Source organism: Eutrema salsugineum, unplaced genomic scaffold, assembly GCF_000478725.1.
Source record: "Eutrema salsugineum unplaced genomic scaffold, Eutsalg1_0 scaffold_2, whole genome shotgun sequence".
Taxonomy (NCBI): Eukaryota; Viridiplantae; Streptophyta; class Magnoliopsida; order Brassicales; family Brassicaceae; genus Eutrema; species Eutrema salsugineum.
Window position 1 is genome coordinate 1,704,067 of NW_006256829.1, and position 22,934 is coordinate 1,727,000.

General features: G+C 35.8%; 6 protein-coding genes and 1 long non-coding RNA gene across 9 annotated transcripts; 2 read left to right on the plus strand and 5 right to left on the minus strand.

Annotated features, from left to right (window-relative positions):
* Positions 1 to 1,431: 1,431 nt before the first annotated feature.
* On the plus strand, positions 1,432 to 3,015 carry LOC18017397 (RING-H2 finger protein ATL43). The gene has a single exon (XM_006398977.2). The coding sequence runs from the start codon at positions 1,597 to 1,599 to the stop codon at positions 2,824 to 2,826; it is 1,230 nt and encodes a 409-aa protein (XP_006399040.1). The 5' UTR covers positions 1,432 to 1,596; the 3' UTR covers positions 2,827 to 3,015.
* Positions 3,016 to 6,437: 3,422 nt separating this feature from the next.
* On the minus strand, positions 6,438 to 8,577 carry LOC18017398 (probable sugar phosphate/phosphate translocator At5g05820). The gene is made up of 4 exons (XM_006398978.2): positions 8,131 to 8,577; positions 7,481 to 7,584; positions 7,145 to 7,373; positions 6,438 to 6,859 (listed from the first exon to the last, which is right to left on the minus strand). The coding sequence occupies exons 1-4, from the start codon at positions 8,575 to 8,577 to the stop codon at positions 6,713 to 6,715; spliced, it is 927 nt and encodes a 308-aa protein (XP_006399041.1). The 3' UTR covers positions 6,438 to 6,712.
* A 1,823-nt stretch (positions 8,578 to 10,400) lies between these two features.
* LOC18017399 (S-protein homolog 6) lies at positions 10,401 to 10,853 on the minus strand. Its single transcript, XM_006398979.1, has one exon. It carries the CDS (start codon positions 10,851 to 10,853, stop codon positions 10,401 to 10,403), a length of 453 nt encoding a protein of 150 aa, XP_006399042.1.
* A 1,183-nt stretch (positions 10,854 to 12,036) lies between these two features.
* LOC18017400 (S-protein homolog 28) lies at positions 12,037 to 12,552 on the minus strand. Its single transcript, XM_006398980.2, has one exon. It carries the CDS (start codon positions 12,539 to 12,541, stop codon positions 12,182 to 12,184), a length of 360 nt encoding a protein of 119 aa, XP_006399043.1. The 5' UTR covers positions 12,542 to 12,552; the 3' UTR covers positions 12,037 to 12,181.
* A 609-nt stretch (positions 12,553 to 13,161) lies between these two features.
* Positions 13,162 to 14,668, plus strand: LOC18017401. The gene is made up of 2 exons (XM_006398981.2): positions 13,162 to 13,843; positions 14,156 to 14,668. The coding sequence occupies exons 1-2, from the start codon at positions 13,443 to 13,445 to the stop codon at positions 14,394 to 14,396; spliced, it is 642 nt and encodes a 213-aa protein (XP_006399044.1). The 5' UTR covers positions 13,162 to 13,442; the 3' UTR covers positions 14,397 to 14,668.
* Positions 14,669 to 14,727: 59 nt separating this feature from the next.
* Positions 14,728 to 17,987, minus strand: LOC18017402. Of its 2 annotated transcripts, none has more exons than XM_006398982.2 (4): positions 17,908 to 17,987; positions 17,438 to 17,784; positions 16,981 to 17,346; positions 14,728 to 15,523 (listed from the first exon to the last, which is right to left on the minus strand). In XM_006398982.2, the coding sequence occupies exons 2-4, from the start codon at positions 17,753 to 17,755 to the stop codon at positions 14,882 to 14,884; spliced, it is 1,326 nt and encodes a 441-aa protein (XP_006399045.1). In that variant the 5' UTR covers positions 17,756 to 17,784; positions 17,908 to 17,987; the 3' UTR covers positions 14,728 to 14,881. The 2 variants fall into 2 exon arrangements, with proteins under 2 accessions (XP_006399045.1, XP_024012094.1); XM_024156326.1 differs by having other exon boundaries at positions 17,904 to 17,919.
* Positions 17,988 to 20,567: 2,580 nt separating this feature from the next.
* On the minus strand, positions 20,568 to 22,903 carry LOC112086861. 2 transcript variants are annotated; one of them, XR_002899714.1, is made up of 3 exons: positions 22,035 to 22,903; positions 21,778 to 21,880; positions 20,568 to 21,645 (listed from the first exon to the last, which is right to left on the minus strand). It is a non-coding gene; the product is annotated as an uncharacterized LOC112086861 (long non-coding RNA). The 2 variants fall into 2 exon arrangements; XR_002899715.1 differs by having other exon boundaries at positions 21,726 to 21,880.
* Positions 22,904 to 22,934: the final 31 nt, after the last annotated feature.

Consider the following 22,934-nt stretch of genomic DNA (forward strand, 5'->3'; position numbering starts at 1 on the left):
ATCTAATATTAGATAAATAAATATAACAAACAAAATTAGCAAATACCAATTGATTATGTAGAATGTAGTTGTTGTGGAAAAAAAAATGCAAGTCTTCAAATTTTGTCAAATGCAATGTTTTCTGTTATTTCAATTGGTAGATCTTGAGTACCATATCCCCTACTCTACTGCAATGTTTGCTGTTATGCATTTGATGAAATTGAAACTGGGACAATTTGGAAACAGTCTCAAGAATTTGTATACGAGGCAATGATTGAGTTTACGAGAAAACATGGTGATAGAAAGTACATAGAAAAGTCGATCAAATCAGAAAACCAAAATGCTTGCTAGATGTGTGCTTAGCAATGGCATCTTAAGGAGCGCTATTTAGAATAGAAGGATAATTAAGAAAAGACTAGATACATAAGTTGATGTAATGATAATTTACGTCACGAGTTTGTTTCCCAGCTGGTTCCTGGTTGGTAGACATAAAACTGGAAATCTTATCTTCCAAAGGTTGTTATTAAGTTTAGAGTACATGACTTATACAAAAGAATTTAAGGGGGATATATATGGCTTGAAAGCGTGACAGAAAAGTTGTGATTCTACAAAGAACAGATGGAGGTTTTGTATGAACGGTTAAAATGTGATTGTAATATCTAAACATCTAATGCATCTTGATAAAACAAAATATACATGACTAGGACATTAACATTATTTCATATATAAGAGGCGTAATAAAATTTCAGAAAGTTCATCAGTTTAAAGCTAAGAAGATATCAACACTTCTCGACCATGTTGATATATATATTGACAAATTTAGTTTTTACCTGTGAGTGAGTTTCATAAGCTTTGGAGTTTTACATTATTACAAAGATTTGAATTATATCTAAAAATGGAAATCAAAATCATTAATTAGTGGAGAGAAAAGTTACATCCAAAGGAGAGTTTGCTATGATTCGGTGGCTTAGAAAGTAGTCTTTATATAGTTTAAACTCTAAAGAGAAGGACTAAGAGACATGCATTGATTGTACCAGAAGCTATCATCGGCTTGGTGCTAGCAGTTGGATTTTGAATCAGTAAAAGGGATCTATAATTTGTGTGTGATAATTCCAAAACATTGCAGTATTCAATGAACTTATACATTTGAAACAGTCCAACTTTCTATATACCTATACAATTTGTATCTTTTGTTAAAAGCAGATAGTTAAACACATGCAAACACTGCAATTGCACTGCATGAAATCACCCTTCGCTAGCTACTAGCCTTTATTGAATTGATTGAATATCATAATTGTCAATAATAAATTCTTTTTTTTTGGGTTCAAATGTCCATAATAAATTCAGTTAAAAGAATCACAGAAGTTAAAATAAAAATATTGGTTAGTCCTAAAATCAATTATGGCGTGAAAGATGAAAGACGGAGTCATGTTTTTAATGCATCTTCTTTGTCCTTATTCACTTTGTATTTTTTTTCCCTTTAAAACCTCTCTTTCTCTCTCTTTCTCATACTGAAAAAAGTGTCTCCCTTATTTTCAGGCACTTAAAGAAAAATAAAATAATAAAAGCATTTTTAAGTCGAAAGACCTTCTCTTCCAACCAGAAGCCTTTAGCGCCATGGCTTCTTCTTCTTCTTCTTCCTTGCCACTTCTCTTCTCTCTTCTCTCTCTCTTCCTCAATGTCACACTCGCAGACACTGATCGTTACAATACCACGGCGGTTGTTATAATGAACCCTACCACCCCGCCGCCTCTTCCACCGCCTTCTACACCGCAACGGAATAACATCACTTCCTCTTTCATGCCCGGAATCGCCGTCGTCATCGCCGTCCTCACCGCCGTTTTCTCCCTCACTTTCTTGCTCCTCCTCTACGTCAAACACTGCAAACGACGAAACGGCAGCGTTTACGTCAATCACCCGCAGCGTTTCGCAGTCTCAAGATACGGAGGAGGATATGGCGGTGGAGGAGGAGGGAGAAAAAACTCCGGTATAGACCGGTCCGTGATCGAATCTTTACCGGTTTTCCGGTTCGGTGCTCTGAGCGGTCAAAAGGAAGGGCTCGAGTGCGCCGTGTGCTTGGCTCGGTTCGAACCGACGGAAGTTTTGAGGTTATTGCCGAAATGCAAACACGCCTTCCACGTGGAGTGTGTTGACACGTGGCTCGACGCTCACTCCACTTGCCCGCTTTGCCGTTACCGGGTCGACCCGGAAGACATCCTCTTGATCGGTGATTGTAACTCCTGGTTCGAGCTACGTTTCTCTTACCGCCAAGAGGAATCAAACAGTAACAACAACACCGGTTCGACCCGGTTCGAACCGGTTAGTCGGATCTCGGGTCGGCATTCATCGGCTGGTGAGCGAGCGAGTCGACTCAACGAGGTTAGAACATCTTCGTCTTCAAAATCGAATCCGATTTCGTTTAGGAGATCGCTCGATAGCTCTTTGACAGTCCACGACGGAGAAGAGAAAACGGAATCGGTCAAGCTCGGGTGCTTAGATCGTCCTCAGAGGAAAGACGGAATGTTGTTAATCCCGAATCGGGAAAGCTTCGAAGGGAGATTCGAGCACCGGATAATAATCTCCGGCGGGAATCGAGACCAGAGGTGGAGCGAGGTGAGGCCGTCGGATCTTCTTTACCTACGATCGGAGATGATAATAAGTGATTGCCGGAAACTAGCTGCGGCGGAGGATGGTAGAGAAGTGATAAACGGGAGAAGCGTGTCGGAGTTAACGAGCATTGAGAGACGGAGGAGATGGGGAGGAGAGCCGAGACAACGACAAGCCACGGCGGTGATTTCGAGATGGCTCGCTTGGTCCCACCGTGCCTCCGCTTCCAGCATTGTTTAAAAATCTGTTTTTTTAGGTCCTTTTAGTTTTGTTTTATAACAGTTTTGGCCGTTTTAGTTTTGTTGTATAAGCCCAAATTTTATTTAATCTTAGTCATAGAAAAGAGAGGAGGCAAGGCAACAACAATGGCAGGTAGGACGAAAATTTAAATGAAAAATCCCGATTTTTGGAGTTAATTATTATGAGATGCACGAGTGCGAGGAAGCACAAATCTTTTCTTTTTGTATTTTAATTTTGTTGAAATTATAAGGAAAAGGGAAAGGTTGAGGTTTTAAACTAATGTCTTGGTGTAATAAAGGGCGAGTATTGGGGATCTGATAACTGAGTTTATTTAATTTGCATAAGTTTTTATTAAAAAGTAATGGCTCTTATTGTCTTTTTGTACTTTGAAACTCATAACACTGAAACATTATGTGCTCTACTCTTTAACCTTTATAACATCAAATATTCAGCTGCCTTTTTATTTTAGTTTTGGGTCCTTAAAAGAAGGTTCCAAAGAAAATTTGACATAAGACAATGCTCTGACACAACTCATGATCCATCCACATACCTCTAAGATTTTTCTTTGATAATTTTATCCCGTGAAAACTTTATATACACAATCTTGATTATCTCGATATGTTCCATACTTTCGAAAACTTTCCAAGTAACACTACTCGTGTCTTTATGTAAAAACCAAGAAATGTCCATTTCAAAATTTAACTCATGATTTTTGCATAGAGAGAGAGCGCATCTCTTTCAAGGAGAATTTGGAAAGACGCGATTACAATAACTTTTACAATTTTGTTTGTACCTTTTCTAAATATGGAGTATTGTTTTTTGTTATTATTACGAAAGCAAAATCAGTCATAACGTGCAAGTAGAGAACTCATTTCCAAATTGAAGTATGTAGCAGGTCATTTACTTCCAAAGTCATTTTTTGATTGATACAACCAGTTGGGTATACAATTAATAAGATGAAACTATTTCATTGACTACATTAATATATTTGAATTAATGATGTCTCTTGCCATGACTTTACAACTCAGCATTTCCAAGTTCCAACATTCTCACATTTTTTATTATTTTATTATTCATTTTCTGTATTTTTCGACAGCTGATCTTGTTCCTTGTTCGTAACAACCACTTGTGTTGCCCACTCCAATATTAAGTAGATGTTGAAAAAAAACACGATTTTAGTGCAGGCAAATAATAAAGTGAACAAGTAAGGTTTACACAATTAGAGTCATAGGTGTACATATATGATTGATGAATCAAAATCATAAGAAATAAAGCAAAATTTTTCGTTCTACTAGTTTTGTTGTATTGTCATAGAGCAATGATCTACTCTTTTTTCTAATGTTCCAGCATATTTGTCCATTAGACTTACATGACGATTGTGGATTCTATACGGTTAATAATATTGTTTTTGAAAGAAAATCACATCAAGTGAATAAACAGGTGTGGTTTAGAAAATGATAACTCATATCATAAGATAAACACCAATCAGAACTTTATTCAAAATATTGAATGAATTCCATAAAAGAGGAAAGTCACCATATAGAGGCAAACGCATATGTGACACATGAGACTCTTACTTAAGTATTATCCTAAACAGTACATTCGCATCACGAGCAACATGTAAATAATAATTTTTGTCATTTACATTTTTATATTGTTTTGTTTGGACTTACTATCAGAGAAAATGAAATGGTTGAATAAGTTGCCGTTTGGTAATTACATGTCGAAAGAAATTGTTAATAGATAGCTAAAATAATTTAAATCTCACCAGCAAGGGACACATAAAGGAGAACATTCCATGTGGCCTTTGCCTGTGTTATCTCATGTATAGTCCATCCTATTACTAACCATAGAAAATGACATTTTCAAAGACTAAAACGTATTTATTTTGTTTACTAGCCCTTGCCATGATTTCATCTGCATTACGTTACTATTCTTCTCGTAATTATTGTATGCTTCTATATGCTTAAATAACATTAACATTTTTTGGTTTTAATTTAATAATATTGACATGATGACATTATAATAAATGTACAGTACTAAAAGTTCGATGGTATAAAGCTTAATATACAAAAGAGTAAAATTAGAGACATCAATCAAAATAATCAATTCCAAATGGTTAGATTGTTTTAGGGATTTTTTTTATAACATTTTTCATTTTAATATATACTTCACATTTTAATGCTCTGGAAAGCAATTGTTTATGTTATACTTGTTAAGGTAATTTTTTGTTTTTTTTTTGCCATTATTCGTAAATAGGAGAACTGAAGAATGGAGTTCCAGAAGAATATGGACATACAAACTCTTGGAAAAGAAATAAAACCAATTTCAAAACATACTTTAAAATCCAAAATTGCTGACAAATCTATACCCAAGTAAATGTGGCCCCACTCTAGAATCTTTGAAATCAGCAGAGTTAGAGCTGCAGAGTCACTAGGTATGTCAAGATAGCATAATCACAATTACATCCCTCTATATATTATTTGACCAGTTATAGAGTGAAAAACAAAACAAAATAATTCATTTTGATATGAAATTATACTGTTTGGATCAAAATCAGTTAAAAAAGATAGTGGAAAGTCTCAAGTGAGTCCATTGGTTAATAGAATGAATGTCCTTAGGATAAAAGCGTAGATACGTCGTGTGGGTAGATCCTCGTCCTCATCATCAACCTCTCCTGCAAAAGAGACCTCACTTTTCAATCTTCTGTTTCTCCATGAAAAAGCCACTCGAGTACTAGAAAGAGTTTATAACTCAACTGTCACAGTCTACAAGCTCCCAACTTTTTTTCTTTTCTTTCTTCCTTTTCAGCCTTTTCTTTTGTCTGACTTGTTAAGTATTATTATTAAACCAATTTACTCCAACATCTCTTCCCTTTTCGTTCCATTTAGCATTTGGCGTTTTCCATTCTCTCGTGAATTTTATTACTCAGGGGAAGAGCAATCCTCTTGAAAAGAACACAGGGTGCCAAGTTCGAAACTGTCCTAAGTTCCAAGTTTTAGCCAGGAGATTAAAAAGTCATAGAGAGAGAAACAGAGCTTTACACATATTGGTCAATGATCCTGATTTTTTTTAAGTATCATATTTGGGTTGGCCTACTTAGTAATGTGTGGATTGGATCATGAAAATGAGATATGCTGCATTGAAATTGGATCTACAGCTTGATATGATAATGGCTACCGTTTCCAGAAAAAGAAATGAAGCGAGTGATTTGACAATACAAAGACAAAGACAAAGACAGGACTCTTCTCTCATAAGGGGAAAACATAATTCTCTTGTCTCCTTCTCTCTTTTAGCTCTTTCTCCTGCAACTGTTATCACTTCCAATTACTGATTCTCTGCCACAATAGTTACTACACAGCTCTGTGTTCTGAACAACTCAGGGAACCTGTCACCTTGAGATAGCATCATAATATATTGGATTCTCGAAGAATAACATCAAGAAAATGGGATTTTTTTTATAACAGAAAAAGGGGAGGGAACTTTCTCTCTTTTAATTAATTAATCTGTGTTGTTGTAAATGTTGAATCGAAGAACCAAAAGCTAATTCAACGTTACTCTTAGAACAAAACAACCTGCTACACCTAAGGACAGAGAATCCGAGAATGAACAAAAAAAAAAAGTTACTTATTATTATGAGGTCTCTTCTAAATTCTTGCCTTTGATACTCATCTTTGTGTTGCTTTTGCCTCACGTGTTTCTGCTAAAAAATATCCATGCTTTTGGACCAGCTTTTCATTAAGACAAGAGTCAGAGATGTATCCTGTGTAAGATTTTGGTAACAGCAAAAGAAACTACTTGCCTGTGTTTCCATAGGGGAGAAACTATAAAACATATATATAAGGAGGAACGAAGAAGAAGATGAATCTTGGTGTGTTTGGTCTTCTCATTTGCTCCGTTTCTTGGCTTCGCTGTAGAGGATAACTCCACAGACAGTGAGGGAGTAACCGAGCATTCCAGTCACTGAAACCGGATTCTTGAATATTAGAATAGAGACCACCACTGCTACTGCTCCTTTGGCGTTTCCTAGAACCTGTCATGTCACAGAGCAAGCCAAAAGGGGATCCATGAGTCTATTTGCATTGCATCTCAAAAATCATGTGGAAATGCAGGAAACATCGAGCATTATCATACACTCAACATCCAAAAAGACAACACAAGAACATGACACGAATTCACTAACGGAAGGATCAAGCAGATAGACGCTTCTTACTACTTATATGCTTACTTGAACTGACTTTGTTCCAACCAAAACCCATACCATCTTTTCTACCATAAACGAGAATGCCAATTAAGAATGTAATGAAGTGTATATTACCTGCAGAGTCAGGGCGCTAGTGTGTTTCGTGACCAAGAAATTTGTCAAGTTCACGAAGTAGGCGAGCGCTGAATTGAACAACAGATACCAAACGATTCTGAAATCATCTCTTGCAAGTGCAATTGTAATGCCAACAACATTTTTCTCCATGATAAGAGTAGCGGGCAGAAGAAACACAACAGCTATTGGAGCCATGTAAAGGAGGAGATTCATAGAGTTCAGCTTTTCCCTTCAATAAAATTTTAGAACCTTTTTCAGCAACACTCTTTAACATATTCCAACTTTGGCAATATAGAACTTTAACAAGGCCACCGCGACAATGCAGCCATTTCTTACCCTTCAGAAGAAAGCAAAATTCCTTGAAGCACTGATTTAAGTGCTCTTGCAGCTGTGGCTGCAATGCACATAAGAAATCCAAACAGGTGAAAGCTTGGCTCACCCTGAAGACACACAGAAATTAAGACATATCAAACAAAGAATCAGATATATATGAAAAGGAGGCCGTCAATAAAGTAAAGAAGATCCCAGAGGGATCAAACACATCACAAAGAGAAAAAAGACTATATCTCCGCTAATCCAAATTTTTAAGCAACATAAATCCCATTGGGAAGAGAGGACGAGAGAAACACAGAATTCAGGGAACCCAGAGCACAAAAAACAATGCCAAATTTTATCAAAGAGAAATGTAATTTTAGCAGTGTCTGAGCTTGTTCCTAAGATAATAGCTGCTATTACTGGCCAATGATATGAATTGAATCAACCTTATTCAGCTCATAATATCAACTTGCTTGTTCAAAAACTATACCTATTTATGGCAAGATATGAATTGGATGAACCATATTTAGCTAACAAAACAACTTGAACCGTAAAATTCCCTCTAATCATCTCTAAAGCATCAGAAAAATTCATCAGCCGTAACAATGTATATTCATCTCAATGCATACTAAAGGACTGAAATTTTAAGAGTTGAGGAAGTGAGATTATACTCCACTGGCAATAACAACACCAGTGACGACGGGGACGAGAGTGAGGTAAGTCAGCCAAGCCTCCCTCTTGAGCGTCATCAGGTAAGCGAACACGGCGGTGAAAAACGGCGTCGTAGCACCAATCGCTTGGTTGAAGGAAACAGGGAGAAACCGGAGGGAAATGTTTCCGAAGACCACCGACACACAGAAGACGAGGCTTAGAGCTGAGATCTTAAAGAACTGGACTCGGGATCGGATCGTCTGCATCGGAACCATCTTCAACCAAGCAATGGCGACGTAGCTGAGAAGCGAACAAGCCGTCATGTGGCACATGGTGAGGAAGATCGGGTACTTGAAGCCGTAATTGCTGAGCAAGTACTTGTTCAGCAACAAAACTCCGATGTTCGATGAGTACCAAGACGTGACGAGCCCGATTGTGAAAAACCGGCCATTCGTCGCCATCTTCATCGCCTCTTCTTCCTGGGCCGATCTGATCAACAAAAATTTGGGATTAAATCTAAAACCCTACAGAATTTTCACGAAAGTTGGGGACTTTTTTGAATGGGTGGAAATCGATCTGGACAGGGGATCTCTCGGACACAGATTTTGGCGCCTGATGATGATGATGTTATTCCATCGATCGCTAAAGAGGGATTTAGGTCACGATGAGAACACCACGCGAAAATGCTGGAAACGAAGAAAACCCAGGAAAGAGAAAGAAGTTGGATTTGGAGAAAGATGATGAGAAGCTGAAAAAGGAGAGATCTTGGCTAAAGCTGCAACGACATCTCTCTCTCTCTATCTCTCATGTTTTTAAGTGAAATGTTTATAATTTTTTTGTTTTTCAGTTTCATGAATTTGGTGCGTTATGTATTTTTTCCTAATATAAGCACTCAAACATTTCAGTTTTTTTTTTCTTTCTTTCTGCAAGTCTCAAAAACTTCAGTTTCTAATTGCTTGACTTTATTGGTTACTTGAAATATCAAAGTGTGGAGATGTGTATCAATGAAGGAAAGGAGCCTTTGACTTGCTCAATTGTTTTTTTATAATGCTTGATTGATTGATTAAAAAGACGGGAAAACAAAACAAGATTATATTGATACCAATAGGAGGCAGGCACCTTGAGCCTTGAAGAAAATGCGCACAAAGAGACAAAAAAAAAATGAAATTCTCTAAACTTCAAGAAAAAAGAGAGTAAATAACAAAGACTTGAAACCAGAGAGAGATTCCCATTGAATCAAAGCTTATTTTAGGACGAAAACCATGCAGGTTCAAATCAATATTAGCCATCAGATGTTTCAGAGAGGAGTAGGTTTTGAATTCAGCATAGACCTTCCCGTGCGATAATACAATTGGATTGCCTCGCGAGCTTTATTTCAGGAGGATTCATATAAGACTTTTCTTTTGATGCGTATTGCTTAAGCATTCTACTGCATAGTAAAAAACCAAGCAACTCCGATTCAAGGCATTATGGTATCATAGAATATTATGATCTTCTAATGTGGAACAGAGTAGATCCTTAGTGATAACGTAACAACCAAGAGACCCCATCGTTTACCGTGGATTGATCTAAGATGTTCCAACGCTGCACTTGAGAAAGTTCGAGCGTTGTCTTCTCCATACATAGAACAAAGAATGGGAATGAGATACATCATTACAAATTTAAAATCATCAGCTTCAGGTTTGTTTACGTTCAACCAGATCCGTGCATCTTCTTGTGCTAACTTTATTGGTTAGAAAAGTAATTCATTAGTATTATTATTACCGAACGAATGTGTTTTGACCCAAAAACAGATTACTTTGAGAAAGAAAGTAAGACCTATACGACTCCGTGGACATGATTTCTTTCTATGTGGACTGCATTTTAAATCAAATGTTTGAACATGGCCAACTAGTTGCTAAAACGTCTTCCTTCTAAATGCGGGTTAATAAAATAATTTTGTTTGGTACCTATCAATTAAAACAATATTATCCAAATTGCTTCCTCTAAATAATAAAATACTTCTGAATTTTGGCAAGTATACAACAAAATGATGGGTGGCTATCCGAAAAATAACCAAACTTGTAAATGTAATTGGTTTTCTACGATGTTTCAATGTCTAGTGTTTTAATCACAACGGATTTAATTAGTTAGTGCTTAAACAACTAAAAATCATATTTAAAACATAACGAATAGATAAAAATGTAAATAAAACTTATCAGTTAAAAAATGTAAGTTTCTAAGACATATTTTTTATTTATATTTTAAGAAACTGCATTACATATTTATTTCCAGATAACTTATTTTCATACTATTTTAACCATTTATAGTACAGAGAAGCCGGCTGTGGATTTTCACTATATCCATAAATACCATCTATTTCTGCATTCCATGTGCATTTTTTACATCTTGTAAAATCCCGAATTGCTTCGTAAATGTCGAACACACCTTTATTTACTTCTCTCTGGTTAAATCCACAGAAATAGAGTGTAGTATTAAAAAAAATAACGTGAAACTTCCAGGCATAAGAGTCATCTTTTTTAAGATCACGAAAACCTATATCTTTATCTCCTGATTTACAATGGACTCCAAGAATATAATTATTCTTATTAATAATCGTAACTCTCATGAGCGGTCCTGTCACTGAAAACAGCTCTCTATTTTGTTGTAGAGCTTCCGAACTTATCAATGATACTACCACTATAAATATAGTAAACATTGCCCAGAAAATAGATATGGAATTTTTTTTAGATGAGTTTATCATGACGATTTGCTAGTGATGCTATTGCTTTGTTCAATAATTCATAATTTATATAAGCAAAATAATAAATTCTAGTATGTATCATAATTATCATTTATATTAATTTATTGAAAATAACCTAAATTAGTCAAAAGCCATTAGAGATATTGGAGTAATTATAATCATAAAATAAAAGTTGCTCAATTAACCAAAAATAGTGTAGAAATAACCAAAATCATTTTCTAAAGTAACTTTCTTCCAATTAAAAAGATATCTTTCTCCCAAATACTATGAATTCTAATACTTCTTTTCTTAGATTTACTAATTACAGGGTTATCATCACTTTTTAACTATATTACAATAATATTTCTAGTCTTGCGGTAGAATCCAAAAGTTACAGACCTCAATTTTTAATTACAAAACACCGTCTAAACCTACATTATTCCAATAAAAAGACATCTAATAGGCAATAGATTTAGCACACTTTAAACATACGTGTGACGACGAACTCATTTAAATATAGCAAACATTTGATAAATTTTTAGGAGACTTGGCTTGTCTTATAACTGTATTGGTTTATGTGTATATTTCTATGAATCCAAAGTTGGCCCTCCCCCTCTCTGATTAAGCATTTGAATTTTTGAAAAGAAACATGTAGACAAACAGTTTAAAATGTCGATATTATTTCCCATAAAAAAATTATTATCATTATTTATAGGAGTTAATATACGTTTGATCTATTTGTCAAAAGAAACCATTAGTCGATTTGTTGATTTTTCATGCATATTACATAATGCAAAGTAATACATATACGACATGTCACATATGTTTCTTTTCCATAAGAGTGGATTACAGCTTTTATTAATAATTTGTGGAATGATGAAATTGCCTTAGAAAATATATTTTCGCAAATAATTTACAAATAAAAAACCATGTGGAATGTTGAACAAACGTAGAAACTTAAGTTTTGCGTTTTAACTTAAAAAATACAAGCATAAATTTGTAAAGAAAATACAAGTCAAAATTTTGAAACATCGTTTTCTACTATGATGTAATGCCTAGGTTTCAACCACAACGGATTGAAATTGCGGATGTTTTTCTAGCGTTGACAACTAAAAAATCTCATTATTAAAACATAAACAAGTGAATACTGAATATAATAATTTTACCAGTTAAAAAATGGATAAGCTTCTAAAACATACTTTTATTTTATATTTTGATTAATTGCATTACATCTTTCTTTTTATATAAGTTTCAAACTAGTGTAACCATTTATAAAATAGGATAGCGTCATGTGAATCCTTGCCATATCCATAGACTCCTTTAATCTCTGCCATCCATGTGCAACTTTTTCATCTATCGGTATCTCTAATCGATTCATAGATGTTAAACACGCCTTTGTTTATGTTTTCCTGGCTAAATCCACAAAAAAAGAGTGTAGTATTCATAAGATTAACACGAAAATGCCATTCATATCGTTCACCCTTTTTAAGACTGCGGAAACCTATATCTTTATCTCCGGATTTACAATGAACTCCAAGAATATAATCATTATTATTCTGAATCGTAACATTCACATGAGGCCTGCTAAAGAAAAACGGTTTTTCATCTTGTTGCAAAGCTTCAGAACGAATCAAAGGCACCACCATTATAGAGAAAGTAAAAATCGAGCATACAATAGATAGGAGAGTTCTTTTAGATGAGTTCATCATGATGATTTGTTAGCGATAATATTGTCTTTTCAAAATTGAAAACTTATATGTGATAAAGTACTAAATTTCAAAAGATATAATTTACGTAAATTTATTTCAAATAACTAAAATTAGTCAAAAGCCACTAGAAATATATTTGAGTAATTAATGATAAGAAGGAAAAATCAATGATCGATATTGTCTTTTAAAGGATTCATAATGGTTATTAAGTAAGATACTAAATTTTAGAAAATATAATTTATAGTAATTCATTTTAGGAAGGAAAGTTTCCCACATAACCAAAAGTATACAATAGAAGTAGCCAAAATATTTTTCTAAGATAAATTTCTCCGAGTTAACTATGATATCCAGTTTTATACTTTTTATCTTTCTTCGATATACTAATCACAAGTTTGCCAACGCTTTAATAATATAATATTTGTACTTTTGTAGTAAATTAGAACGAGCCGTATAATAATATTGAAATTATCGAATTATAGAGTTAATCAATAACGAACATTTACTAAAGAGTGACGGTAATGACGAAATTATAAATGATTTTAGAGGTGGGGTCGGTCTCGTGTCCCGATTTGCTTGTTCATTATAATATCACAGGACGCAGGTGAAGCAAGAGAGAGATGATTTAAGACAAAGTTAAGTTATTTCCCTTATTTTTTCTTAGAAGCCAGAGAGAATCTGACGACATTGACGATCACTCTTCTCACTAAACTCCAAAATCTCAGTGGCAAACATGTAATTTTAGAGTACGTTTCAACAAGAAATCTCTCTCTCTCTCTGCTTTCGTTTTTAATTTCAAGCAGGTGAGGAAATCATTGATGATCTTCTCATCTCAAGTCTCAATTTCATAAATACAAGAAACCCGTCATTTACATGAGGATTCGTGATCTGGGTCTCTACCATTATGGAATCCGTACAGCCACATCTCAACACCCTTGTCTCTGTTAAAGCAATCCATGGCTCAAGTGGCTGTGACGGCGAGGAAGACGGAGTAAAAGAGGTCATCACCGACGACGGAGAGCTTCGTCGGAGCTCCGGTGATGAGGAGGAAGAGATAGTCAAGGATGAGGAGAGGAGATCCAATGCGTCCTTGTGTTCGGTGGAAGTAGATCTGGAGCTCGGTTTGCCTGAGAAAGCCGTGCATTTGTCGCAATCTGACAAGGATTGCAGGATTTGTCACATGAGCTTGGATGCAGCGAATCTGGAATCTGGTGTTCCCATTGAGCTAGGCTGTTCTTGCAAAGATGATCTCGCTGCTGCTCACAAGCACTGTGCTGAGACTTGGTTCAAGATTAAAGGAAACAAGTGAGCAAAATCCTCCCAATTTATTTAGTAACCAAAATTGTCTGAACATTTCTAAATTTAGATAGCTTTCTCTTGAGAACGATGTTTTGTGACTTCCACTAGGGGGAAGACAAAAAAAAAATCTGAGCTTTAAGATAGTGTGGCTAGATTTCCATAAATTAAGAAAGTGTACTTTCTTTAGGGGTTAATGGACACTTTTGATTTTGATTGATTGTTGGATAAGTTCCAGTCTTGAGGCCATTTGTTTTCAGATGAGAGACAAAGGTTTTAACTTTTTCGTTGTGATGTGATTCAATGGTTTGATTGCTGCAGAATCTGTGAAGTATGTGGGTCGATTGCGGGTAATGTTGTTGGAACTGTTGAGGCAGAGTCTGAGGAAAGCCGGAATGAAGCAAATGGTACAGTGAATCAAGCTCTGAGAACATCTGGTCCACGATTGGTGGAAGCTAGAAGCTTCTGGCAAGGTCACCGGTTCTTGAATTTCCTTTTAGCCTGTATGGTCTTTGCCTTTGTGATCTCATGGCTATTCCACTTCAATGTTCCCTCCACATAGCAAAACAGAGCTCACCATAAGAGGAAGAGATTCAGAAGATAAAAAAAAAATGAAGAAAAGGGTTTAACGCCATTAGAGATCTCTCTAAGGTACTTGCCTCTTGTGCCAATGCCTTTGTTCCCACTTTTTAAGTTTAATCAAGTTTAGAGAGGAAGACCAAGACCTAGAAGAGAACATAATGCGATTTGCGGGGTTTTATTTCTGTCTTGTGAATGTAAATTTGTTTCGTGGTTGCGGATAATGTATATAGCGCTAGTCACTCTAAAGCTTAATGCAAATGCAGTGTTGTGAAGTCTCTTCTCTCGTCTCATTATATTATGAGAAATATTGAGAAATATGATCACTTGACATTGCATTTGCATCCCAAGAGTCCATTGATTTACAGAGGAACCCATAAAACCAAAAATAGAAAAACTCCTCTGTTTTATGTTTCGGTGTTGCAATAGATTAAAGTATGTACAAAAACCGAAACTTGGGCCACATTCTTACGTCTCATGCAACTCCTCAGTTACCTCTGATTCATCCTCTTCTTCGACAATGGCTAGGATCTTAGATGAACTAATCCTCAAAGAAGCGCTCCGGATCTTCATAGGCAGCTTCTCGTTATTCGCAGCTAACCCACATTCGACTTCTTCTTCTCCATCGTCATCCTTCTTGAGATCAGAAGGAGGTAAGAAACAATCCATAGACAAACCTTTGATGTTAAAATCCATCTCCTCAATCTCCCAAGTCTCTTCCATCCGAGTCCTCGAGTGATTATCCGAGTTCTCACCAAACCGAAACAGAGACACCGAGCTTTTACCAGCGTGTGCAACCTGGACCCCATCGATGATCCTGTAATCTTGGATCAGAGACTCCATAGTTGTCTCCCAGAATATACTGTTCTCGTCTTGAGCTTTGATTCGTAGAAGGTGAGAGTCTTCGAGTTGGATCAAAAGACCTGTTCTCTGGCTGAAACATCCCCACACAGTGTGCCGTATGATCTCTACATTGCTGCTGCTTCTCGCCTTAAGCGTCGATGGCTCGGCTTCGAGTTTGAGTATGAAACAGTCTTCGTCGTTTATCTTCTTCTCTCCCATGCATACTGATCTTGCGAATAGATTAGCCGTTGATTTTGGATCAAGACCCTGTTTTTTTTTTTTTTTTTTCAGAAATTTATGTCAGATACTTTTGTTATGATTCATCTCTTTTCAAAGTAGTAAAAACAAAAAGACTTGAAAGGAAGTCAACGATAAGTAAAATTAATTCACTGTTCGGTGACGGTGAGGATACAAAGATCTTGGGTTGTAAATAGATACTATTTGATATTTTGGGAAAAAAGTCTACTTAGGTAATAAAAAAATATGTATGTACTTGGGAGATAATCTATATATATATATATTTTTGGTTGTTGTTGTTAGTGGTGGACCATAGATGGTTGTAACTTTTCTAAGTTCCAACCAACTTGGTAAGGATTTTCTCCACATTGAAATGAGAAAGTAAGAGCAATTCTATGGGACACATCATACTTTAGTTATGGCCACATCAAATCTCAGAAGTCATAAGTTTACATTGTAAAATATCAGTTCACTTTTGATATAAAATCAAAGGTTTTTCTTAAATTATATGAGCGTCAAAATTTTCCCAACTCAAAATACAAACTAATCAACGAATTATACTATGACCAAAACCAGGATGACAAATTCTATCATTTGACAACGTTGAAGGTAGGTTAGCTAGACAAATATTTATTTATTTTTAGAAAGAAATGTGGAAAAGAAAAGATGAAGAGTTAAAACAAGAGAAAGTTTGATGATTGAAAGATCTTTTTGCCAACAATCAAGGAAAAGGAAACTTTGACAACTAGGAATCATAAAAATCAGGGTGGAATATAAGAAGAATGTATCATTGAACTCCAAGTGGAAACACTCAATCATTCAGCGTCATAATAATGATCAGTGGATACATATGCTTTATGAGACATAAAGGATCTTTGTCTTCTCATGAATCAAGTAGAAACTAGAATTGTAGTATAGCCACAAGAAAAATATCCGCATTGATTTTCCAAATAATATTATTCCAAACATTTCATTAAAAGCCTATAGTGTTTGTATAAAAATGCCTATATCGCCGTAAGAAAAAACTATATTTTCACAGAAATATAATAAAACAAATTAAAAAACAAAAATAGTTGACGTGGAAATAGCAGTTCTCTACTACATGATAATAATCATTATTCAAATATGTTGATTTGTCACGTAACATATCCAAATTCCATCATAAATTTCTTGATATAACGCTCTAGGATTCTTGACCAAAAAAGACGTTGTCGGGTGTCGTTTATTTTACGAAAATGTCAATGCAGAAGTTTTATAAAATTATCTTCAACCAATTGTTTACTTTGTATAAAAAAAATCAATTTCTGTATAAATAGAATATGTCAATAATTTTCTTAATAGGGTATATAGTTCAACAACACTTATATTTAAACGGAAAGAATTGTAAAAAAAATGTAGAAAAGTATCATTGGTAAAAACCACCTAAAAGATATGATTCCTTGAAAAGTTTAAAACCGATTGGAAATATTAAAGGAATAATGGATTACCTGGAGGAAACGGCGCAAAGGTCTAGGAGGACCACGAGAGGCATGAGAAGGATGCCATGGAGTTTGTCTCCAAGCGACTTTGGCATCACTACCGGCACTAATTTTGCAGCCAGAGACGACTAGCTCAAGACACCATAGCTCTATTCCCTTTTGCCACAAGACAAAGCCTCCCACTTCTCCTCCTCCACTCTTGATACTCCTTGCCTTCACCATTTTGCTGTTCAGGCTTCCTTCTCCTGTGCAGAACTCAGATGCAGTCATCCTCACTTTCCCCATAGCGTACATGCTCTCCACCGCGTTTAACGCCTTTTCTCCTCCTACGGCCGCTATGTACTGCTTTACTATGTACTGCGCCATCGACATCTCCTGCCATATTGGAAAGGAAGATGTATAGTTAATGCTCATATATATATATATATGTAAAATGTAAAAACAGAGTAAGGAAGATGTATTTTACGAGAGGTTGGTCTTTGATGTCTTTGTGGATAGGATTCTCGTAATCGTTGTGGTGGTCAGGGAGAACAGGGAGAGGGATCAAAGGAGCTCCAACGACTCCAAGAAGGAGCTGGATCTCGGCGTTACGACCACCAAATAGTCTCGTCATGTTTGTTGCGGTTGCGGTTGCATGAGTCGCGGTTGGTTTTGACCAGTAAGACTTCATTTGGTTCCATCCCGGTTTTGTCTTGGACGCAGAAAACAACTCCTCGGGCATGGGAACCTCGAGGACGGTCTCTAACCCGTCTTCGAGGTTGTAGTTCGGACAAAGTTTCCTCATTTTTTGGGGAAACACAAAACAAATGGATTCTGAAAAGAAGAAGAAGAGAGATTAAGCTGAGTGAAGACAAAAAGTCTATATATCTCCGATGAAAACTTGAGAGAGATTGAAAATCAGAGAAACGAAAACATTAGTCGTTGTCACCAACCGACCGGAACGTGGGGAGGCCTTTTGTTTTGTCGTGTCTGCACGCTCTCTCACTCTGCTTACGCCTATTTATTATATATTTAGTTATATACACAAGACATGGGATCAAGATATGCTCAAGTGCAATATCTATTTCGTTTTACTAATAAAAATTTCTAATTGCTGATAAAATTAATTATGACCATATCAACCTTTAACATAATTGAATATGGTCCTTTCTTAGAAATCATATATATGACCATATCTCTTATATATGACCATATCTCTTATATATGACCATATCTCTTAGGTTCGGTTGGGTACTTGGGTGTATGATCTCTAAAGATCGGAACGTTAGATTATGAAACCGATTAATCGTGTACCAAAATGATCATCATGAATCCAACAAATACACTGGCTTTTGGCAATTTTGTGAATTCCGTTTCCTCAAGTCGTAATCAATTAAAATAGTCATGATTAAACAAACAAAAAATATTTAAAAACAAATATATTATATGTAGGTTCATAGCACGGGTGCATCAAAATGTATTCTGTCTTGACTCTTGATAAGTTGAATTACAATTTAACAAAATTGTCGCTCAATCGAAAAACACGAAGTTGGATTTTGGACATAACAAATCAGGAGAAAAGTCTAAATCGCTATGAAATAAAAAACAAAGTTTAATATAATTTCCGATCAAATGGACTTAGCCAAACAGGAAAAAATAAAAGTTAAGTGACCTTCTAGAAATATGAAAGAAAAGTTAGCGATTTGTTTACAAACTATTTAGTCTCTAACTAATATTTTTATATCCTAAATTATCGACCCTATCGGCAAACAATTAACTCTGTTTTTGTAATTTATTCATGCAAAAATTTGAACCTTATAAGAAATTGATGAAATAGACCTTGATTGACTAGTTGTGAATCGTGATGTATCAATTAGTGGCATGCAGAACGGGAAGTCATTATATGTGAACCGAATTTATTAACGACTAATGGGAGGAACACGTTTGATGTAGAACGTAGATGCACCTCCCACTTTATTGGGGAAAATCTTTTCATCTAAGTCTTCTTTTTTAAATGTAAGAATTTCCCACAAAACGAAAATCACTACCATTATCCCCGATATCGATCGATGACAAAGATATCATAAAGTTAGACTATAGACGAGCAATATAGGGTGAATTTGTTTGTTAGACTGTGTGTATTGCACGTTCATCTATATTTCTATTTTTATTCTTCCAGGAATATCAAATCAAATATTATTATTGTATACAGTCTTGTTTCTCTCTTTAAATTTTAATTTTCATGTGCATGGGTATTACTAAAAATCGGTTTAATTCTTTTTCTTTGGTTTAAGGTTTCTGGTTTGCCTTGGTGAGGCAAACCAATCTCAATTGAAAATTTTGACTAATCAAGGAAAATGAGATACATTTTTTCTTGTAGGTAAAATGGTATCAGAGAGAAACAAAACTGTATATACAAATTATACAATAATATAAATCTCCTTGAGTCCTTGTCGTTGTCTATCTACACTCTACAATATGCGTCTTTTGCATCGTATTCGTATATAAATATAATATATTATCTATTTAAGTGCCACGCCGGTATACATTCAAAAAAATAGAATTACACATATAACCGTCATTCGGTTTAATTATCTATATTGTGCAAACCCAAAAGACGGCGTAGTGATGATTTTGGGGAGTCGCTGGTAAGCCTATAGATAGAAAGACAATTACTATCTAGTTTTCTTTAAGCTTGGATCATCCATTTACTTGTTCATACATTTGTAGGAAACAATTTCTGTCCCAGCGATTGAAGTCTACAAACGTGGTTTGTTGTCTACTTTACCAGATGACACTGGGAAATCTATGTGGGATGAGATCCTTAACAAAAGGTTAGTGCATTCGTTTGTCTAAGTAATATTGCATATAATGGATATTAGTTGATCATTTTAGATGTAACTGGAAATATCAAAATAATTTGTTTTTTTCCTTATATGTGTTTCTCAGTTACGTAGTAGATTTCTACAGTCAAGAAAGAAAGGAACTAGAATTGATCAATAAGGAAGATCTTTTGAAGTGGTTCAAGGCGTACTTTAGCAGAGCAAGTTGCCGTAGACTGACGATGTGTATTTGGGGTTCCAAGTCTAAGAAAGCTCATGTGCGGAAGTTTAAGTGGTTGGCTTTAAGTTCGAAGATGCGATTTCACCCTGTTCTCAAAGAGAGAAGCATGTGAAAAACTATAAGCACTTTTTCAAAGAGAAAAACTACCAACTAAGGCCTCGGTACACTATAAGCACCTTTCAAGTTATGTGGATTGTCTTTAAGCACTTTTGAGACGTCGTTTTTCTGATGGTGTTGTCTTTTGTCGGTTCTAGATGTTGTTTTGATGTTTTTAGGTGCGTCGTGTCGTTTTGTCATCTCAGGCGCTACAGTTAAAAAGGAAGTTTAAAGCCCAAAACTCACTAAAGAAGTGAAACACGAACACTTTTCTTTTCTTCGAGCTCTCTTGTTTATTATCTCATTCCACTAAGCCTAATTGGATTTGATGAAACACAATTAGAATTTCATCAACCCATATATCAAACAACATTATTGTATACAGTAAACAATTAGGCCTTAGGCAGCTTGGATTTGGATACAGTAAACAAAATTTGAAAAATTTCTTATCGGTGGAATCGCATTTTTCTATTAGTCTTGATAAAAAAAGTAGAACACAACAAATTACAATAGCTAATGTCTTGAGTTTAATTTAAATCTACAAACTTCATTTTTGAAATAAAATCTTCTAAGAAATATGATGAAATACACAGTTTAACCTTCTTCCTGAAATGATGCACTGTTCTTCTCCGACTGGCAACAAGTAGAGGCAGACTGAGTTTCTGAATCTGTTCTTCTCTTTGAAGTCCAAATCATTCCGGTTAGAGGAGCTCCTAAGCTGAGATTTTATTCAATGCATAATCCAGCTGGACAAAAAGTAATTTCAGCGATAAACAAACGTTTTCTTTCTTTCTTGCAGGCAGTTGTGGAAGAAACAATTGAATTAAACAAGGATTATAGACTGTGTTCTCAAAACCGCTATAATCAAGAAACAGTTGAGCTGTTTTGACTCTGCACCATTTCAAAAATCCTACCCACAGTTTCGGATACGTCCATTTCTGAAGAGAATATATAGATATCAATCATAAGATAGACACATAAAGAGAGCATAACGTTCCAAGAACATTACTTACCTGTTTGCTTAACGAGATGAGAAAGGAATCTCCAGGTTGAAGAGATAATTAAGTGAATAGTAAATTGTGATTCAAAAAAGATAAATGTTATTTTATAAGTTTGTTGCAAGAGCCGGAAAAGCACCAATAGCTTGTAAAACTGTAACCGCAGCCAGAAAATCGCTAATGAGCAAAAGACTCCGGAAGAAAAATTGAAACCAAAATCTGAATGTGAGAATTAACTGAAACCAAATTCTGGATGTGAGAAAAATATGGAGATTGTTATTGTACCAGTTTATTCAGAGCTGTTATTCGTTTGCTGCATGTTTTAATTGGTTCATGGAGATGTTTTAATTGGTTATTCAGAGCTGTTATTCGTTTGCTGGGTGGAGATGTTTTAATTGATTCATCAAAGCTGTTATTCGTTTGCTGCATGTTTCAAGGAAAGGTCGAGACATACCTGTTTCAGCGGTATACCTGCATCTCAACGCTATGGATAGCAATTTCCAGACTGAGAAAGCACAATGCCAGATTGAGATGATCCCTGAGAACCAATTTCCAGAGTAAGCAGATCAAAGTTAATTCCGAAGCAAAGAGGCAAGAAATGAAAAGCTAAAAAGATACCTGCAAGCACACAAGAAGGAGATGCTCTATATTTGTCATGCTATTTAATTACCGTGATGGAAAAATCTCAACACCGGAACCAAGCTTAGAGTCTTTTGTCTGGATCATGGAGGTTCAAGGAAAAATTGTCTTGTCATCATCCGAGATCAGTATATCTTCATCGAAACAAAACAGTTTTACAAAGGTGAAGCCTAACATATATATATATATATATATATATATATATATATACGGAATTTGTAACTGCATAAAAATTATATTTAGAACTGGAAATTGGATAGACTGAGCTTAAGAAGTAGAAAGGCATACCCGGACTGAGGCATTATATTATCCTGAGTCTCATCCTCATGACTGGCTCGACATCTGAGAGAAGCTATTGGTCCTCAGAGGCGGTGAACATGTCCAAGCGCTGTCTTCTTGCTGTAAACATGGGAGCCAAATTCACCTCAGACCCAGGGCTCCTAGGAAGACTATTCTTCTTCCAGTCTAAACCCCCACCATCGGACAAGCTACCATGTGAGCCAGCAGATGGATATCTCTTGGTTGGCTTGTCTCATTCTCATCTTTCTCTCTTTGTCTGCTATTCCTCGGATTTTCATCATCCGGCCATTAGAATCCTTGTCTGAAGCAGTGGCACTAGGCTGTCCCCAAGCAGCAGGATTTGGGGTTAGTTTCAGAGCCCGATCCAGTTTCCGTTAGTCCTTCAAACCCAAATTAGTAGCCCCAAGAAACAGGACCTGTTTCAGTTTCAATTTTAGATTTATCCCTAATCTCTATGACCCCAATCGGCACCACCTGATTCCGTTTCCAAGCTCCTTTTTTTTTTCTCCGGGAACCCCAATCGGCATCACCTGATTCCGTTTCCGAGCTCTAAGAACCTCATGCATCAGGAGCTGATTCAGTTTCCGGGTTCTTTTTTTTTTTTTGTCACTAAAACCCCGAGCAGCAGCATCATCTCATTCAGTTTCCATATTCTTTTTTCCCCAAATCTTTCTGAAACAGATTTGCGTCCCCACGCTCATTGTTGTTATAAAAATAAAATCCTTTTCAGCAGGTTCGATGTCGTCGTATTTGCAGCATCGTCCACTTCTGTCTTTAAGCACCAAGCACCCACCCCCATGAATCTCATCTTTTTTTAGATGTTCAAACCAGACGAAGCATCTTCTTCCTTTGTTTGTGGTCTTTTCCAACCATCACCACCTGTAAGCA

Bases quoted from the DNA above. Each gene is read 5' to 3' on its own strand.
- LOC18017402 (XM_006398982.2), bottom strand. From the start codon at position 17,755: ATGAGGAAACTTTGTCCGAACTACAACCTCGAAGACGGGTTAGAGACC. The intron at 17,347-17,437 runs GTAAAATACATC...CCAATATGGCAG, and splicing joins ACATCAAAGACCAACCTCTC to GAGATGTCGATGGCGCAGTA. The intron at 15,524-16,980 runs GTAATCCATTAT...AAAAAAAAACAG, and splicing joins CTTTGCGCCGTTTCCTCCAG to GGTCTTGATCCAAAATCAAC.
- LOC18017397 (XM_006398977.2), top strand. From the start codon at position 1,597: ATGGCTTCTTCTTCTTCTTCTTCCTTGCCACTTCTCTTCTCTCTTCTC.
- LOC18017401 (XM_006398981.2), top strand. From the start codon at position 13,443: ATGGAATCCGTACAGCCACATCTCAACACCCTTGTCTCTGTTAAAGCA. The intron at 13,844-14,155 runs GTGAGCAAAATC...TGATTGCTGCAG, and splicing joins TTCAAGATTAAAGGAAACAA to AATCTGTGAAGTATGTGGGT.
- LOC18017400 (XM_006398980.2), bottom strand. From the start codon at position 12,541: ATGATGAACTCATCTAAAAGAACTCTCCTATCTATTGTATGCTCGATT.
- LOC18017399 (XM_006398979.1), bottom strand. From the start codon at position 10,853: ATGATAAACTCATCTAAAAAAAATTCCATATCTATTTTCTGGGCAATG.
- LOC18017398 (XM_006398978.2), bottom strand. From the start codon at position 8,577: ATGAAGATGGCGACGAATGGCCGGTTTTTCACAATCGGGCTCGTCACG. The intron at 7,585-8,130 runs GTATAATCTCAC...GTGTGTCTTCAG, and splicing joins GTGTTGTTATTGCCAGTGGA to GGTGAGCCAAGCTTTCACCT. The intron at 6,860-7,144 runs GTAATATACACT...GTGACATGACAG, and splicing joins CTAGCGCCCTGACTCTGCAG to GTTCTAGGAAACGCCAAAGG.